Source organism: Pelophylax lessonae (genome assembly GCF_965119305.1).
Source record: "Pelophylax lessonae genome assembly, chromosome: 2".
NCBI lineage: Eukaryota > Metazoa > Chordata > Amphibia > Anura > Ranidae > Pelophylax > Pelophylax lessonae.
In genome coordinates, this window is record NC_138769.1 from 304,701,881 (window position 1) to 304,722,739 (window position 20,859).

The following is a 20,859-nucleotide window of genomic DNA, read 5'->3' on the forward strand; positions in this document are numbered from 1 at the left end:
GCACTCATGCAGGCTCAATCCCCAGCTGCGCTGTGTGGCTCAGCCCCATTCCTGGCTTTCTTGTCACTGGATTTAATTGGTAAAAGCAGGAGCCAATGGCTCCCGTTGCTCTCACTGAGTCCAGTGAGAAAAGAAAGAGTGAGCAGTGCTGCTGCTCTCAGGCACAGCACTGGATCGGGCTCAGGTAAGTATTTGGGGAGTGTAAGGGGGGGAGCTGCAAGTAAATGTTTTTTTTTACCCTAATGCAGAAAATGCATTCATGTAAAAAGAAAAACCTTTAGCCTTTACAACCACTTTAAGGCTCATTTCACAAAGCTTTAACATAAAGAGAATAAACTTTATTTTAGTCATGTGACTGTAATTTTTAAATTTCATTGGGCTCAGCTGTGTGAAATGACCCATTATTGTTTAGAAGTAAAGAAATACAATATCCATATAACCAGAATACTAATATTTATCTAACATAATTGTTGAGGGATAATGATAAGGCAGTGATAGCAAGTATTGATTATTACATTCAATTTTTATGGGAAAGAGATTATTTACATAAGGGGTCAACTTGTTGTGTTATGCTTGTTGTATATATGTAAAAATGTATTTTTCCCTAAAGCAACGTAGGGTTTGATGAACGCATCAAAAAAAAAAGAAAAAAAAGGAAATTTGATAAATTTCCCAGTATGCCCTTGTGTCACCTACAGGTTACAATAATAGCAATGGGTCTGATTTACAAAGACCTGAGAACAGGCAAAGATTTGGTTATAACAACCAGTCAAAGGAGGTCCCAAATCTTTTTTCCTTATCTACAAACCTTTGTTTTTCCTTTCCTCTTGTCTTTACAAATCAGTCCCAGGGTAATGTCATGGACTGTACTGCATACAATATACCACAATGAAATACATTTTATTGTGCAACACTGCAAATTCATCCCATGGCTTTGTGTATGTTGATCAAATGCTTCCTTTTACTTGGATGTTTGACCTTTCCTTTAAAAACAACCAAAACATTATATTTATGCATTATGTACAAAATAATTGCACGTTTTTTTTACAATTTACAGCTATTAAACAAATTCTCTTCTACAGCAATCGTTCACTTATTTAAACATTTACAATGGCTCAGTTCAGCTTTGTACACAGTTTTCGGCTCCAGAATTTCCAGTTTCTATGGCAATGTTCCAGCAGCAGTCTGTATGCACCACACAGGTTTGCAGTCTCTTACATATAAGTAATTGCATTTTATCACACTCCATCTACGTGTCATGTCTGGGTCACACAACTCAGGAAAGCCTTCAAATTACCTGGGAAGATGACTGAAAATCAAGTATTGTCATGAGATGAGTGAGAATACATGGGCTTTTCCCCTTGTTCAGAGAGTCTGCCTCTCCAGTTCTTAGTGGTTCACATCTCAAATGGATCTTGAATCATTTTCATATAGTAACAACTGAAAGTCCTAGATGTTACCAATGTTTGTAAAGTTCTGAGAAAATGTCCATATTGCTAACATAGGAGGTTAAGTGCAGCAGGATATCACCAGGCTTGCAAAGGGCACTGCAAAAAGAAAAAAAAAAAAGACTTTCAGAAACGACATTTAATTATGATATATTACCCTAATTTAGCAAAATTATTTTATTGCACCACAAACGAATTTTATGACAGAGCTACTTGGCCATGGAATATGGACATTTACCCTTTACTGTATACACAACTCTAGAAAGAAGGCCTGTAGGCTTTGAACAGCACAACTATAATATGCACACAAACTGCTTTAAAAGCAATACCAAAATGTAGAATTTACTTTAGGTATAAAACTTTATTGCTCTGGGATTGCGATCTGTAATATTTGTTAATAAAGTCTGTAAGAGATCAAGCAGAGAGAACAAAACTGCAAACTTTTAAATTTTTGGTGTATGAAGAACAAACATTGTTAGCAAGATAAGAAGACACACATATAGTATTGCACACCATTAAGACATGGTATTTAGTGTCTGAATATATAATTGTACTGGATGATATTGCATTGTATTGTCAACATAGATAAGAAAAATGCATTTTATCACGGCATCAGAAATTCAGGGAACTACATTTGTAGATATAATAAAGTCTGCAATGTACATTGGCCTTCAGCTTTTGGTAGTGATTATGAATCTTTCTAAGATAGTACTTGCTAAAATGCTGTTTGTACTGTGTCTGTTTAACAGTTACAGTTGACGATACCCAATACACGTGTGGTTTATTTTTTTATGAAAAAGTAATATAAAAAACCTAGAGAAAAGTAGTTATTAGGATTTCCTTAAAATGTTATTTGTAGAAACCTGCCAGTCATTTTTGTTGTGTAAAATATAAGACTAAGACTAATACTGTATATGATCTACAGTTGCCATTAGTCACCACTTATCATTTCATGAAAGTTTATAGTTAAATTCCAACATGTGTTGCTTTATGTATTGGACAATCTTATATAAATGCTTTGTGCATTGTTATAAAAGTGCATTGTTTTCAGGTTAAACAATAGACAGAGGAGAGCACTATGTTTGAGTATCTCTTTCACATCACTAATAGGCCTCTAGTATAGTCATGTGCTTGGGAGGTTATGATCATAATAGTAGTTGTCCAACAAGAAGAACATCATATATAGTGCTCTCCTCTAATAGGCCTCTAGTATAGTCATGTGTGTGGGAGGTCATGATCATAATAGTAGTTGTCCACCAAGAAGAACATCATACATAGTGCTCTCCTCTAATAGGCCTCTAGTATAGTCATGTGTGTGGGAGGTCATGATCATAATAGTAGTTGTCTAACAAGAAGAACATCATATTTGGCTTTAAGTAAAATAACATAAATATCAAGTATTTTTGAAGGTAATAATCATGTGTTTTGGAACGATTTAACAATGCAAGCATTGGATTTAAAACCCCAATTCCATTGGAGCCTTTTTTTTTTAGTTTTGAATCCAGTTGGGTTTAAAACTTCTATCAGGCTTTTAGTTTAAACTTTTCTCCACGCTACTACAAAGTGTTTTTGCTGCTCTTATTGGGATATATTTTTTTCCTATATCTCTGTCCTATTGTTCCTAACACAAAAATTGAGTGAATCCCCCCATTTGGGACACAGAGAGCAATAATAACATGACAAATGTTATAAACCATCTCTATTCCAAAAAAAAAAATAATAATAATAATTGGCGTTGGGCTTTAAATTTAAACACTAGAAGGATTTGATGGTTCTTGGGATCATTTAACAAATATTATTTTGGCTTAATGCCCAAATATAATGGGTGAATAATAAAAGGATGGTTTATTTAACGTTGCCCCTGTCTGGCGGAGCTAGTAATGAAAATGTAATTCCATGTATTCCTTGTCAATTCCTTTTTGCATTTCCCACTCTTTGTAGTCAAGAGAAAAAACATTTATCTAACCCCACAAATCATAATCAGTCAGGCAATCAAGCAAATCAAGGCTCCATGGAATACTATTTCCTTGAAAAGGCTTATCAATCCATCTGGTGGGCGCTCAGCCCTAACCAGACCTGATTAATTATTCATCTTGCCCGAGCTGACTTTGATGCTTGTTGAAACAAGTCCTATAGATGCAGGACATAATTATCTAATCCAAGTACATTAGGATTCAGCCCGTTAAGATGTCACAACTCCCAATAATTACTGCTTCAATGAATGTGTAGCAGCTAAGGCTGAATTAAATTGTCTTCACATTTAGGGTAAAAATAACAGACAACATATAAACCATCTTCGTAGTCTAGACAACATCAGCTTATTGACATTTTCTGCTGTACTTTATTAGGTTAAACTGGGTTGAAAAGTTTTTGCCATTCCCCACTTAATGACAAGTACAAGTTACTCTTTATAGGCTACTCCCATCTTAAGCGCAGTCCCTATAATGTCCATGGCAGAGCTATGTAGGCCTGCCACTGGTTGCTAATCTGTGAATATTTAGACCGAACAACCTGATGTTTAGCCAATACCAGCAAGCCTATCTCTATATACAGTATCTCACAAAAGTGAGTACACCCCTCACATTTTTGTAAAAATGTTATTATATCTTTTTATGTGACAACACTGAAGAAATAACACTTTGTTACAATGTAAAGTAGTGAGTGTACAGCTTGTATAACAGTGTAAATTTACTGTCCACTCAAAATAATTCTTGAAGTAGAAATTAGAAAAAGAAAAATGTTCTCATATGTATGTTTACTGTTTTGCAGAAACATTGTGAGCTATGTTTCCAATATACCCGCAAAAAAGCAATTGTCCTATGTAGTCTACTGGCTGAGCTATGCTACAGCTGACAAGTGATAGCGATCAGAATAATCTCTGCATGGGCCATTCAACCCACAAAATGTTGATTTTGTTTTGTGCTCAATCATTTTTTCGCTTCTGCCCTATATGGCTGTATGAAAATTCTTCTTCAAATTGTCCCAGCTCTTAGTTACATACAGTATCTCACAAAAGTGAGTACACCCCTAACATTTTTGTAAATATTTTGTTATATCTTTTCACACTGAAGAAATGACACTTTCCTACAATGTAAAGTAGTGGGTGTAAAGCTTGTATAGCAGTGTAAATGTGCTGTCCCCTCAAAATACAGCCATTAATGTCTAAACCGTTGGCAATAAAAGTGAGCACACCCCTAAGTAAAAATGTCCAAATTGGTCCCAATTAGCCATTTTCCCTCCTTGGTGTCATGTGACTCATTAGTGTTACAAGGTCTCAGGTGTGAATGGGGAGCAGGTGTGTTAAATGTGGTGCTCTTGCTCTCACTCTCTCATACTGGTCACTGGAAGTTCAACATGGCAGCTCATGGCAAAGAACTCTCTGAGGATCTGAAAAAAAGGATTATTACTCTACATAAAGATAGCCTAGGCTTTAAGAAGATCGCCAAGAGCCTGAAACTGAGCTGCAGGAAGGTGGCAAAGACCATACAGTGGTTTAACAAGATAGGTTCCACTCAGAACAGGCTTTGCCATGGTTGACCAAAGGAGTTGAGTGCACCTGCTCAGGGCCATATCCAGAGGCTGTCTTTGGGAAACAGACGTATGAGTGCTGCCAGCATTGCTGCAAAGGTTGAAAGGGTGGGGGGGTCAGCCTGTCGGTGCTTAGATCATACGCTGCACACTGCATCAAACTGGTCTTTGTGGCTGTCGTCCCAGAAGATGATACACAAGAAAGCCTTCAAACAGTTTGCTGAAGACAGACTAAGGACATGGAATACTGGAACCATGTCCTGTGGTTTGATGGGACCAAGATAAAAAATTTTTGTTCAGATGGTGTCAAGCGTGTGTAGTGGCAACCAGGTGAGGAGTACAAAGACAAGTGTGTCTTGCCTACAGTCGAGTATAGTGGTGGGAGTGTCATGGTCTTCTTGGGCTGCATGAGTGCTGTCAGCACTGGGGAGCTACAGTTCATTGAGGAAACCATGAATGACAACATGTACTGTGACATACTGAAGCAGAGCATGATCCCCTCCTATTGGAGGGTGGGCCGCAGGGCAGTATTCCAACATGATAATGACCCCAAACACACCTCTAAGACAACCACTGCCTTGCTAAAAAATCTGAGGGTAAAGGTGATGGACTGGCCAAGTATGTCCTCAGACCTAAACCCTATTGAACATCTGTGGGGCATCCTCAAAGGGAAGGTGGAGGAGTGCAAGGTCTCTAACATTCACCAGCTCTGTGATGTCGTCATGAAGGATTGGAAGAGGACTCCAGTGGAAACCTGTGAAGCTGTGGTGAACTCCATGCCCAAGAGGGTTAAGGCAGTGCTGAGAAATAATGGTGGCCACACAAAATATTTACACTTTGGGCCCAATGTGGACATTTCCACTTAGAAGTGTGCTCACTTTTGTTGCCAACGGTTTAGACATTAATGGCTGTGTGTTGAGTTATTTTGAGGGGACAGCAAATTTACACTGTTATACAAGCTGTACACTCACTACTTTACATTGTAAAGTGTAATTCCTTCAGTGTTGTCCCATGAAAAGATGTAATAAAAAATGTACTAAAATGTGAGGGGTGTACTCACTTTTGTAAGATACTGTAACAATAGAAAACATCAAGAAACTGTCCTAAAATTTCCAATCTCTTTTCATTCCTCTAAATGAATATACAAAAACTCAAGGTAAGACAACATTGTATGTATTTAGTCACCTACAATATATATTTTTTTTTTTTTGCCAACTGTTTTCCTGTTACTACAAAAATATAACTAAAACAAAGGTTTCAAGTCATCCTAGCTATGTCCAAAACTATTAAAAAAATTCATCAGAAGTTGTGCATTAATGTGTTATTCCTAGTTACATCAGTTTTGCACACAAAAAAGCAGATTAGCAAATGCGCAGAAGAATGTAAAACTCATGTGCAACCCACCTGTTTATTGGAAGACATGCTTGATAACGTGCTGATGCTGCCAGTATCTGTGACAACCATGGTTGAGGGAAACCGGGATGTGTGTGAATACTGGGGAGGTTCCTGCTTGTGTGCATACACTATGGACATCAAAAGACACAAGAAGAACAAAGGTGAGCCCATCCATCAATATACACAGATATCTTCATGAGAAATATCAAAATAATCACAAACACCTTTAGGGTGCATTATAAAGAGTAATAGAAATGTTACCTTTAGTGCGTTAAAAAAAGCTCATTTTTTTTAAAGACACTTTGACCAGATTCCAAAACTTTTTTTGTGTATAGCCATTGGTTCCTTCAAATTGGCATGGCCTACTTGAGCTATCATTTTCTACAAATGCCCCAGGGAGTCTTTTTCTAAAGCTACGTGGTACAGCTGAAGATGAACCACAACTTGGGTTTTCAACATCTTGAAAACTCCAGGAAATGTTGGCGTCTCTGGCTGTGCATAAGGCAGTATGGGATGAAATGTTTTATTTACTGCCCACACAATCCACAACTAGGCCACAGAAAATCACTAATAATAAACTGATTTGGTAATCTAGACAATTCAGCAACTGTTTCTAAAACCTGGTGGTCTAGGGTTTATGAACTGTTCTCCTCAGTTGAAACAAATCTACACACGTTCAGGGCAAATGAAAACCCACCATTCACCAAAAAAAGTGAGGTTTGCCAAATTATCCAGATTTGGAAATCAATTCACTCATCTTTATAAAAAAAATGTATATATATATTGTCTGTAAACACTTCTAAAATTAGCTCTGTTTATTGAAATCACTTTTTCCTAAATAATTATTGTTGGTCATTAATTAATAGAAATCAATTGAAAGTAAATACATGAGAAGAACATGTATCTACTGTATTTTTTAAAAAGATAACAACTAATCCTTTGCAACTGAATGGCTCATAAATGCATATTGTGAATATGTGTGCTAGGCCTGACTCAGACTTTTAGAGTTTTATGTGCATTTTGAATGTACCCATTGAGGCAATTCACATCTGTTTGCTTCGTTGTACTGTGCTGATGAAACTAAGGCATTTTTGATTTTCTGTGCATATTCATGTGCTGTGATTCCCAATTAAAGAATGAAAATGTGCTACAACATATGCAGAAAAAAGCAGACATGGATAGATGTGAACCTGGCCTAACTGACTTAACCACTTAAGGACCAGGCCTATTTCTGACACTTGTTGTTTACAAGTTAAAATCAGTATTTTTTGCTAGAAAATTACTTAGAACCCCCAAACATTTTATATATTTTTTAGCAGAGACCCTAGAGAATTAAATGGAGATTGTCACACCGTATTTGCACAGCAGTCTTACAAACGCAATTTTTGGGGAAAAAAATACACTTTTTTGGATTAGAAAATAGAAAAACAGTAAAGTTAGCCCAATTTTTTCCGTAATGTGAAAGATAATGTAAAGCTGAATAAATTGATACCCAACATGTCATGCTTCAAAATTGTGCACGCTAATGGAATGGCAACAAACATTGGTACTTACAAATCTCCATAGGCGACCCTTTAAAAATGTTTACAAGTTACCAGTTTAGAGTTACAGAGAAGGTCTAGGGCTAGAATTATTGCTCGATCAACGATCGCAGCGATACCTCACATGTATGGTTTTAACACCATTTACATATGTGGGCATGACTGTGCGTATGCATTTGTTTCTGCGCCTGAGCATCGGTGGGACGGGGCGCTTCAAATTTTTTTTTTATTTGACCTTTTATTTTTTATTTTTATACTGTCCCTTTAAAAAAAATATTTTTGATAACTTTTTTTCCTATTACAAGGAATGTAATACAGATGAGCAGGACAGGTCCTCCTAAATGTGAGATCTGGGGTCAAAGAGACCTCAGATCTCACATCTACACTAAAAAGCAAAAAATTGTCTTTTTCCGAAAAATGTCATTTTCTTTCATCATGAAAAAAAAATGGGCCCTTTAGGGCTGTTGGAGGGAAGCGACTTATGACGTCACTCTGGTCCTCCAAGGCCATAGAGTCGAGTGGAGGCCAGCTTGTTTTCCCTGCTACGGATAGCTCCGGTAAATGGGGAAAAACGACAGGGAAGAGGCGGGGTCACCTCTCTCGCTGCCCATAAAAGTGATCTTGCAGTGAATCAGCCGCTGGGACCATTTTTTTGTGAAAGAGGACCGCCCGCCCTGTAAAAAAAATACCGGAGTTATGGCAGCTATCTGCCATAACCCCGGTATTTAACATCAAAGTAGCAACGTAAAACTACGGTGGGCAGTCCAAAAGTGGTTAAAGAAGAACTATAGGCAAAACTTTTTTTTTCATTTCAGATAGAGTAAGGTAGGGTTATAACCCCTGTCAGATTTTTTTCCGCCATCTGTGTCCCATTGCAGAGATTTTCCTTCAACTTCCTGTCCCATAGCCAAACAGGAAGTGAGAGGAAATTTGTGCAAATTAAGGGAAATCCTTGGGGACTCACAGGTCACCAGATCCAGTGTGCCCCATGGAAGATTTCCCCTCTTTTACTTTTTTGGGGAGAACCCAAAATTTGGAATTTTTGTCAAATTTCACTTTCAAAGATAATGGTAAACAGGACTCAGAGAGGGTGAATCTCCTTAACAGGAGCGCAGAAAGCAATTAAACCTGACAAGCATTCTATTCCTACCCCAATCTATACAAAACTGGCTTTATTTATACTTGTGGCCAGTGACATTTAGGCCTCATGCACACTGGACATTTTAACAGCTGCTGTTTTTGGCGTTGTACGCTAATTTCTGCAGCCAGTAAACTCCCCAGCATGTTATCCTATGTGTCCATTCACATATAGGCTGTTATCAGCAGTTTCTGGCAGGGATATTTTTTGGCTGTAAAAAAAAACCCCAGAACTAATGGGTTTTAGGAGGCGTTTTTAGCTGTAAAAACGCTCTAATGCTGATAAAAGCTGAAAAAGTGCCAAAAAACGTGGCTATTCTGCGTTTATCAAAGTTTTTGAGTCATAAGCTTTTGTGGGAGTATAGTTTTGCTAAAAAAAAAAAAAAAAAAAATGAAAAAATGCTACAGCTGAAAAAAGCGAAAAAAAACCCCTCCTACAGCTACAGCTTTCTTTTATCTCCATTGTTTATGTCTTTGAAAAGGTATTTAGGTTCAAAAGGAACACAAATTTGAGACCCAATGTATATATTGTAGTTTGATTTTTAGTCATTATAAATGTGATTTGATATAGAAGCCATATTTGCATAAAAATGAAGAGTATATCATTCAAATGGATTGGGCAAATCCATGCCCACTCTTGCCCAATTCTTTATGGTAGATGCTTTTAATGGAGCCATTTACTATTGTTTTATATACAAAGCGTAGACAATACAAGGCGCCATATGTATTGGTATGATCCAGCTGCCATTTTGGCACCCTAATCACATGATAGTTACTCAACAAACCTCCCCAGCTTGGTTACGCATCTGCTTTTATACCTATAGAAAGGGATGGGAAAGGCACACACGCAGATACCTTCAGTACAATCTTATCTGGGGGGGGGGGGGGGGGACAGCGGTGATAATAATCCAAAAGTGTACAATAATTATTTCCCCAAATTATTTTTTGCTTCCAATGTCTTCAGGGAAATATTGTATAGACACATATACAGTAACATTGTAACCCAGTTTTGCCATTTTGCCAATTGACCATTTTTGCCTGTTAAGGGACCCTTCACTACATAAATGTCTAGTTACAAGCAAGATCACTGTAGACCTCAAACACCACAAAATCTGAGAAATATATATACTTTAATACCCACTCTAACTCCGTGCCATAACACTGTATTTCAAATTAGCAATACAAACTTCAGGCAGATCTGGTACCAATGTTCTGGTTATTTATACCATTCCTAGAAAGGGCAATAACATTTTTTGAGCACAGTACTTACTGTGTGAATTCTGAAGATGAGTCATTGTGGCCATAAATGGTTGTTGTGACATGTGACCAGAAGATGAGTGCATGATTTGTTGCTGATGCGGGCTGTGCAACTGAGGTGAAAACTGCACCGACTGTAAAGCTGCTAGGCTTCCGGCGACACTGTTGATGACAGGAACAGTCTGTGCCTGACTAGTGTTCAAATCTGGGGACAAGAATGTTACAAGATTATTAAAATGTCTATGCTGTAATCATTCTCATTTCAACAATCTAACTGAAAATTGTATACATTTTGTAATTATACGTTTCATTTTTAAGCTGCCCTCACACTGCAAGGGTAAAATGCTTGTTACGGTTGAGGGTTTTACTTACTTGATCCTTCACTCCTGCAGGCTCTCTCAAGGCTGTAAAACCAGTTCTCGCAGCTTCTTCTCCCTTATGCTTTGGCAGTTGTAGGTCACCTGACATCATCAAGTACAACGTAGTGTTTAGAGCCCTGCGTTGGACGTGAGGATTCCGAGGGACAAACCACTGTCTGAGTGTAGGGGAGTAGAGGAGAGTGCCAGCTGCTAGGGGAGGATTGGGTAAGAAAAACTGGGAGCATTTTTTTCCCCTGGAATAGAAGGTCTTGACAATAATCTGTAGTCTTTTTAGGACAATGATTGACGGTGAGGAAAAGGTCTGCATAGTGTTTATATGTGGTTTTGTTTTATAAAACCTTGTCTCTGTGCAATCCTGTAATCAACAAATTATAAGACAGAATAGGTATATGACAATGTATATAAAAACAGCCAAATTTGGCTATTACACAGTCATAAGCTCTCACTGCTATCAATCTGCCCTGTGAGAAGGGAGAACTTCTGCTCTTGAGCACAGTGCTAGATCAAGCCATTGGCTGAGATCGCTGATCAGGAGAAGATCGGTAGACCTTTTGCGGTCATGCCCCTTTGACAGAATCTGGCTGAATGGCTGGCTTCTGTCAAATCAAATGCAGTACACACAGGCCAAATGTCGGCCACTTTCTATTAAACCGGCAGATGCCATCCGACATTTGGCCCATGTGTACTAGGCTTTAGGCATTCCCAGCTTTTGTCTCTACCCAACCTTAGAAAACAGATGAGAAGATGAGTGCTTGTTCAGCTTATCTCAAAGGAAACCAAATGCATCTGGACAGGTTATCTAATAGACGGTTCTTTCTAACAGGGGCCAGTCTGAAAAATATGGAAGTCTCATAGACATAACTAGGGATGAGCCTCAGGTTCAGGTTGAACAACTTCGATTCAGTCCATGTATGGGCAGCCTGTTGAGTTTTTCCTGATTGATCTGTGCCTATAAGCAATAATCAGCAGCACTGATCATTGGATTTTGATGGCGGGGAAGGCTCCCCACCATCAGAACACAATAGCATAGCTGGAGGATTACCCCATCCACATCACCACTGGTTGAATGAAAAAACATGATGAGTGTATGGGCTGCCTAAACGATATACAAAACACAATCACATGAGAGCTTCAAAGAAAAGTTTTTATCATTTAAACATGACAGTAATGACTCAAAATGTCTACTTAGTGAAAATGCTGTAAGCTACAGTTACCCTTTAATGAAGATCTCTGAACGAATATATTGCTGGTCAGGGCAATTTTATAGAAACTTTCACCACTTACATATAGCATTTGATCAGAAAAATAGTTTAATGGATCCAGATCATTTACCAGCAACAGTTTGTATATTTATATGTATCTGAAAAACGTTTGTAGGTTACCCAGATCCAGCAGCATTTTTGCATTTCAAAGTTGGTTAAAAGTTTTTCAAAATCCCCTGTGTTTCTGGCCAGCAAAACCCCACATTACTACAAGACCATGCTGCACTGACAGACCAATACCAAGCTTTTTATCTGACTACCTAGATGCTGCTTGCATGTAAGGCTAAACCAAGTCAAATATTATACAACTTTCATTCCTTCAACCACAGGTTGAAGGAAAGAACAATGCTTTGATTCTGACAGCGGGAGATTTCCCAGCCAGCAGAATACAATAATCACTGCTGTCAGCTTTAGCCGCCGGCAGTGATCATACTAAAAAAAAACAACAGGCTGGTTGTACTGAAATTGATCTTTGGATTGACTTCAGTAAAATTAGCCTGCCCAAAGATGGATCAAAATTTGGACGGTTCCGGCTGAACCAGTCAGATTTTGATCTATCTATGGCCAGCCTTAATATATGAAGGTTTTTTTTTTTTCCAACTCAAATATTTCTGAAAACAACTTGAAACTGTAAAAAAATAATGTTCTAAGCTATATCTGATATAACAGCAGGCAAAAGGCTGAAAAGTTTGTAACAAATCCTCTTGCCAACTTACTTTGTGTTATTGCCATGACTCCAGATATGGGTGCCATGATAAGGTTTTGTGATTGTTGGGAATTGTGATGCACTGATTGGGACAGACTGTGGATGTTTGTCAGCGTGCTCACTGGTGGTAGTCCACCCCCTGACACAGATATCTGTAAAAAAGCAAAAGGTGTGATTAGAAAATAATTATTACCAAACATTTGTAAGATGCAGGAAACTGTTTAAAAAAAGATGACTATGACAGAAATGCACAGAAAAAAATTATGAAAAAGGAAAATAATTAGTATTTTATGCAGGGCATATTGCTTCAAATTTTATTTGTACAATTTATAAGACTTTATGTTATGATGGATGTTTTTTTTTTTTTTTTTTTACAAAACCCTTAACCCTTTCACTGCCATGTCCGTACAGCATACGGATCTACAGCACTGCTTGCACCTCATTTCTCCTTCTGCTATAAGTTCAGTGATCATAAACTTCTAACATAATTGTTCATCAGACTCTGCTAAACAATCCTATAACTCTGATCAGCAGATTACAATCCGCTGATCAGAGTTATTCACTTCAAATATGACCCCTTCCCCTCCCACTGCCTGCCTGTCTCCTATTGCTCTCTGCCCCCCCAGCCAACCTGCTGCCCTGGCCGCTAAAATGCCCCCCCTTCTTCTCCTACTGACAACCTGCTCTAGCACTACTTTAACCCCTAATACCAACCGATCCCCCCCCCCACACTGGCACTGATCACCGTGGCTGGATGCAATTGTCAGCTTCCCCCTGCTACCTCTCCTATCGACAATTGCATCCATTGCCACAGTGCTAAAAAAAAAAAAAATGTAAAGACCAACCCCACACTTGGACCCCCCTCCCTGCAGCATCCCCCCTCTCCTCGCCGATCCCCAGAACCCTGCCCATGCAGCGCTGCTGACTGGCTTTCTCTCCACCTCCTCCCGCTGGTTGCAGAGATCGTGACTGTCAGGATGGAGGGGGGGGCGGGCCATGTACCTACACCTGAACAGATGTCAGACCTGTTCTTACAGATGCTACATCCCAATTGACATGAATGTGAATACCTGCACAGGGATGCACAGGGTAAATACGGCTCTCCATATGGCCCTCCATGGGCGTACGCTTTAGTACACCCCATGTGAACAATGACTTAGTAGGAATTTAGCAGGAATTTTGTAAGTGACGTTGTGTTTTGTATGCTAATAAGGATTTTAGTGTTTTTGAGTTTAAACAGCAATTTGATAAACATTTGCATTGCGCAACTATTGTGCCCCTACATTAGCACCTTCTTTTTCTTCTATTGGTCATGTGCTTTCAGAAAATATATGGTTTGGGGGCTGTTATACAAACTCCGAAAGATGTAAGTGAAAAATTAAAACTTCCAGATTTTTATAGAAATAAGCCTATTTACAGTTTTGCGCACATTCGATTTTCACCATTTTGCAATTTAAAATTTACAAATATTTGTTATTTTTAAACTCAATACAGGTTACATTTTTATATTTATTATGAATTGAGCAGGAGTTGTGTTTGTATCTGCTAGCATTGATTTTAGTGTATTTTTAGCGAAAATATTGATTAGAGAAACATTTGCGCAGATATCACGGGGCGCTTAAAATCATTAGCACCTTCTTCTTATTCTACTGGGCATGTGCTTTTAGAAAATATATGGTTTGGAGGGTCTTTTACAATCTCTGAAAGCTGTAAGTGAAAAATGAAAACCTCCAGATTTTTAGAAAAATTTGGTTATTTACAGTTTTGCGTATGTTTGATTTTCACCATTTCGCATAAAGGTGCAATTTAAAATTTACAAATATTTGTTATTAATTAACTGAATACAGGTTCAATTTTTATATTCGTAGGAATTTAGCAGGAATTTTGTAACATTTGCTGTGTTTGTATCTGCTAATAATTATTTTAGTGTCGCTGTTTGTAAAAATATTGATTTGATAAACATTTGCGCAAATATCATGGAGCAATAAAAATTATTGGCACCTTCTTTTTAATTCTACTGGTCATCTGCTTTCATAAAATATATGGCTTGGGGGGTCTTTTACAATCTCTGAAAGCTGTAAGTGAAAGATGAAAACCTCCAGATTTTTGGAAAAATTTGGTTATTTACAGTTTAGTTTTGCATATGTTTGATTTTCACCATTTCGCATAAAGGTGCAATTTAAAATTTACAAATATTTGTTATTAACTCAATACAGGTTAAACTTTTATATTTAGTAGAAACTTTGTAAAATTTGCCGTGTTTGTATATGCTAATATTGATTTTTGTGTATTTTTAGCAAAAATATTGTTTTGAGAAACATTTGCGCAAATATCATGAGGCCCTAAAAATCAGTAGCACATTCTTTTTATTCTACTGGTCATGTGCTTTCAGAAAATATATTGTATTGAGGGTCTTTTAAAAACTCTGAAAGCTGTAAGTGAAAAATAAAAAAGCAATGGAAAAATTGCAAAAATGGCCTGGCCAGCTGAGTTTAACACTGGAGCACATGGCCTGGCAGCGAAAGTGTTAAAATGCTAAATGCAATGCTTGTATAGCAGTGGCTTTTCACACACGGGCCAATGATGCACCCTGCCATTATGGCTGGCCTGGTCTGAATAAATTGGGCATTTCCGAGAAGGATAGCTTTAAAATTTGTGCCAAAGTAACACATCCTAAAAGTTTCAGAGTTTCACTTTTGGCAAATTTAAATGTGTGTTTTTCAGTAATAAGTGTTGCAAAAAAAATCATTTGGAGAGGGGTAAGGAATACTTGAGTAGGTAGTAGAATACACTACCAAAATGAGTGTCTGAATGGGTTTGAAAACATACAATGAAAGATATCCTAACATCAGACAACATCTCATGATGAAGCCACATGCGTTGGTGGCGTAACGCGTAGAGGTGGAGCAGGGCGGTGGGATTTTTCACTGGATCACGTGAGAAGCTGGGTTTTATTATATGCTTGTTTTTTACCTAATAAATGTGAGTGCATTTTATGAAGTGGGTTCTGTGCGGTGTGTTGAGCTTAATGACCCAGGTACTGCCATATTGGAGGCTGTTTTTTCTGTTTGTTGCCTATGACCTATGTGTGAGCTTGGAGAGAGAATTCCATCATTCTTAAAGGAACCTGAACACCAGAGTTTGGCCCATCAGATTTATCTGCATTTATGTTTTGTTGGCCCTTAGGGGTCTATAATGGAGATGAGCTTGCACTGGTGAAAGGAGCACGAGTGGAAAATTGTCGTTACACTGCAGTGTCATCCCTATGAAGCACCTTATCAAAAAGAGACTTTTTTGATTTCACAAGCTATAGGAAGCTTTATTAGTGATTGCATTGGCATTTTTTGTATTATATGTTTGTTTATGGATTTAATTTGCTCTGGCGCTTTATATATATGAAACACTTACCTATTAAGTCATTTTTTTGTCACCTTTTAGTTGTTATTTTTACATTGATTTAGAGGTAGCCTGATCACACATTTTAATATTGATATACAGAGAGTAATTAGACATTCCCCGAAAGGGAGGGAGCTATCATGTGCAAGGAGGGAGAGGCAGTGCTAAAGAATTGCCTCTTTATTTGCTCAACGTATACAGTAAGACACTTAACCCAGAAACACGTAGAATGGGCTCAAGGATACATCATCATGTGACCAGTTTTAGGACTACTAACAAGTCAATCTAGAATGATGAAAATAAACATGGTGACCATATTATTATAACAAAGACAAGGTGTTCACATGCTTGTAACATCAGTGTCTTAATGTCTACGTTGAACCAGGAAGAACAAGTTAATTTTAAGTGTTAAATAATATTAGATGGGGCACGTTGTAGTGCATTTTATGTATACTGAGTAAATATATTCTTATTTTAATACTACTGAAATTTTATACAATGGGTATTGGAATGCTGATACCCTTACCCAATTACCTAAGAAAAAACCCATACATACAATCAGATTTTTTTCTGCTTATTTTCATAATAGATAATTATTCAGCTCCATGTTAGCAGCCACAATGTCAACTTGGGAAAGCTTGCTTTTAAAAAAATTGAAGTAGAGGAGAAGGAGCACGGGATTAAAAAGTAAAAAGGATTAATCTACATTATTTTTAAGTAAAATGAACAGTGGGAGTGGAGGGGGAAATTTGAAATATGTGGATCCTCCCTCCCAGTGCTGAAGGGTTTTTGGCTTTTGGCATGGCAAGTGATCTGCATGCACATAGCCCTCCAGCAGTGGGGAATACTATTATATATGTTCATTGTGATAGTATCTGTTCTATCTGTACAACTATCTGTACTGTACTATCTGTAAGAAATCTTTTACATTGGGAAGTAAGATGAAGTCTCAAGGATAGATGTAGGCAAACATTGTTTTTTTTTCTGTTCATAAACTATTCCTAAACAATTTGAAATCTTTACATGGATTAGGAAATTTGGTAATATAGTGCCTGAGTCACCTGAGCTACCGTGTGCAAAAACCAAAAAACAATACAACCTTGTGTTGGGGTCTGCCGCTATATACAGTACCTATATGTATTCCCACATAAGCTTGACTATAAGTGTAAATGAAAATGGTAAAGCGCTACCCCTATTGTGAATCACATACAAAACAAAAAAGGTAACATCAAACAGTGTATTGCCACTAGTGAGTAATATAAATCATAGTCAATAAGCAGTGATATATGATCAAAAAAAATGTCAAATGTGATTAGAATGAATTACACTGCCCAATCATCATAATATGGCTGTCATATAAACTAAGCTAACTAACTTTACTAACTAACTTTAGGAGATAACGTGACCTGTGATGAAACGTGTTGGGGCCGGGCCTAGTGACGTCATTGCGCAGGAAGTTTATGCCCTGACTGTTAAGATCCAAGGCTTACCACATTCCAGTGATCTTTAAAGGGGCTGCTCACACCCAATGTATTAAGTCTATTACTTAGGTGCACTAGAGGAAGTGCACAGAGAAATGTGAGTTTTAATTTTTTATTTTTTATTAAAGTGTTTTTTATATGATTCAGCACTATGTTAGCCTTTTTACTTTTTTGAGTACTGCTGTATGGGGCATCCTATGCTGGAATGAATACATCAAGAATAGGATCCCTCTGACCTATTGGTGGATTTACATACCACTAAAGGGGAAGGCTCGGAGTGACCTGTGGCTGGAGGTGAGCGCATAGTGTGGAGGGGCACCTACGGTGTTCTACGTTAACCACTTCCAGACCCCCCTACACAGACAGGGTGGCTCTCCTGCGTGAAATAACGTACCTGTACGTGATTTTGTGCACTGGGTCTGGGGCACACGCGCTGCCGGTGACCCTCCCCCTGTTATTGGACACAGCGGGAGCCATACAGCGGGTCCGATGTTCACTGCCAACTGGCATCCTTTCTCAGGAGAGGCAGACCGCCGTTCTGTGAGGGAGGAAGATGGAGTTCTTGTGTTCCTAAACAGGAACACGTATTTCTGTCTTCCCCCAGTCAAAGCATCCATCACACAGTTAGAAAGCAGCCCCTAGGAGCACATTTAACCCTTTGATCACCGCTAATGTTAACCCCTTCACTGCCAGTGTCATTGGTACAGTGACAGTGCATTTTTGTTTTAGCACTGATCACTGTATTGGTGTCACTGGTCCCCAAAAAGTGTCAAACATGTCAGATTTGCCTGCCATAATGTTTCAGTCCCGCTAAAAATCGCTGATCGCAGCCATTACTAGTAAAATCAATAAAAAATAAATAAAAATGTATAATAATAAAAATATATCCCATAATTTGTAAACACTATAACATTTGCGCATACCAATTAATTTACACTTAGTGGGATTTTTACCAAAAATATGTAGCAGAATACATAATGGCCTAAATTGGTGAATACATTTGATTCTTTTACATTTTTTTTATTGGGTATGTTTTATAGAATAAAGTAAATAAATATATATATTTTTTTTCAAAATTGTCGGTCTTTTTTTGGTTTTTAGTGCAAAAAATAAAAACCGCAAAGGTGATCAAATACCACCAAAATAAAGCACTATTTGTGGCAAAAAAGTACACCAATTTTATTTGGGTACAGCGTTGCACAACCGCACAACTGTCAGTTAAAATAGAGCAGTGCCATATTGCAAAAAATGGCCTGGTCATGAAGGGGGGTAAACCTTTTGACACTGAATAGGCTTATCTACAGTAATTCACGGAAGTGTACATCTACTGTATATATTGGACTTTTTTCACAAATAAATATTGTATTGCCACTGCATGAAGTTTTATCACTGATTAGTGTGTTTATGTTTATATGGCAGCCATATTATGATGATTGGGTAGTGTATTTCATTCTGATCACATTTGACATTTTATGTGATCATATATCATTGCTTATTGACTATGATTTATTAGCCCACATTCACATTGGTCCAATTTGACATGCGATTTGACCGGCACAGATGTCTGTGAAATCGCCCCCGAAGTCGGACTGAAAATTCCGGTTTGAAATTGTGCGAATTCAGCTGAACTCGCACAATTTCAAACCTGCCTCAGTGTGAACCTAGGCTTATATTACTCACTAGTGGCCATACACTGTTTGATGTTACATTTTTTGTTTTGTATATAATATAACTATAAGGGTAGCACTGTACCATTTTTGTTTACACTTATAGGAAACTTGGCATTAGTGCATTATAACATGAATAGCCTCAGAGAGTAACCAGTTGTAATGTACAGTATCTCACAAAAGTGAGTACACCCCTCACATTTTTGTAAATATTTTATTATATCTTTTCATGTGACAACATGATATGACACCTTGCTACAATGTAAAGTAGTGAGTGTACAGCTTAGCTTAGTAAATCTCAAAATAACTCAACACACAGCCATTAATGTCCAAAATGCTGGCAACAAAAGAGAGTACACCTCTAAGTAAAAATGTCCAAATTAGGCCCGATTAGCCATTTTCCCTCCCTGGTACCATGTGACTCGTTAGTGTTATAAGGTCTCAGGTGTGAATGGGGAGCAGGTGTGTTAAATTTGATGTTATCCCTCTCACTCTCTCATATTGTTCACTGAAGTTCAACATGGCCCCTCATGGCAAATAACACTCTGAGGATGCAAAAAAAAAAGAATTGTTGCTCTACATAAAGACATTGCCAAGACCCTAAAACTGAGCTGCAGCACAGTGGCCAAGACCATACAGTGGTTTAACAGGACAGGTTCCACTCAGAACAGGCCTCGCCTTGGACGACCAAAGAAGTTTAGTGCACGTGCTCAGCGTCCTATCCAGAGGTTGTCTTTGGGAAATAGATGTATGAGTGCTGCCAGCATTGCTGCAGAGGTTAAAGGGGTGGGGGTCAGCCTATCAGTACTATCAGGACTATACGCTGCACACTGCATCAAATTGGTCTGCATGGCTGTCGTCCCAGAGGAAAGCCTCTTCTAAATAGCAAAACACTTTACTAAAGACAAGCAGACTAAGGACATGGAGTACTGGAACCATGTCCTGTGGTCTTATGAGACCAAGATAAACGTATTTAGTTCAGATGTTGTCAAGCGTTTGTGGCAGCAACCAGGTGAGGAGTACAAAGACAAGTGTGTCTTGCTAGTCAAGCATGGTGGTGGGAGTGTCATGGTCTGGGGCTGCATGAGTGCTGCCGGCCCTGGGGAGCTACAGTTCATTGAGGGAACCATGAATGCCAATATGTACTGTGACATACTGAAGCAGAGCATGATCCCCTCCCTCCGGAGACTGGGCCGCAGGACAGTATTGCAACATGATAACAACCCCGAACACACCTCCAGGATGACCATTGCCTTGCTAAGTGCCGGTTTCCACTAGTGCGACTTGCTGTGTGACTTGACACATATCAAGTCGCACAGCAAGTCAAAAGCCATTTGTTTCAATCTGGCCTGTTTTCACTGCCGCGACTTCAGTTGCGGTGACTTCAAAAGTAGTTTGTGTACTACTTTTGAGCCAACTTCAGTGCGACTTCCCTCTATAATGAGGGACAAGTCGCACTGAATGCCGCAAGCAACTTTCACTACGAAGTCGCGCTAGAAGTAGCATGACTTCGTAGCCGCGGCAGTGGAAACGGAGCCTAAAGAAGCTGAGGGTAAAAGTGATGGACTGGCCAAGCATGTTTCCACAACTAAACCCTATTGAGCATCTGTGGGGCATCCTCAAATGGAAGGTGGAGGAGCGCAAGGTCTTTAACATCCACC

General features: G+C 38.5%; 1 protein-coding gene across 2 annotated transcripts in view; it reads right to left on the reverse strand.

Annotated features, from left to right (window-relative positions):
* Positions 1-214: 214 nt before the first annotated feature.
* The window catches only part of HNF1B (HNF1 homeobox B), a 99,176-nt gene continuing 78,531 nt past the window's right edge, over positions 215-20,859 (reverse strand). Inside the window, exons 6-9 of one of the 2 annotated variants that reach the window (XM_082248495.1) lie at positions 12,665-12,806; positions 10,320-10,511; positions 6,381-6,499; positions 215-1,547 (exon numbers count right to left, since the gene is read on the reverse strand). In XM_082248495.1, coding sequence (XP_082104621.1) covers positions 1,527-1,547; positions 6,381-6,499; positions 10,320-10,511; positions 12,665-12,806 — 474 coding nt within the window. In that variant the 3' untranslated portion in view covers positions 215-1,526. The remainder of the gene's footprint in view (positions 1,548-6,380; positions 6,500-10,319; positions 10,512-12,664; positions 12,807-20,859) is intronic. The other variant, XM_082248494.1, reaches the window with a different exon arrangement.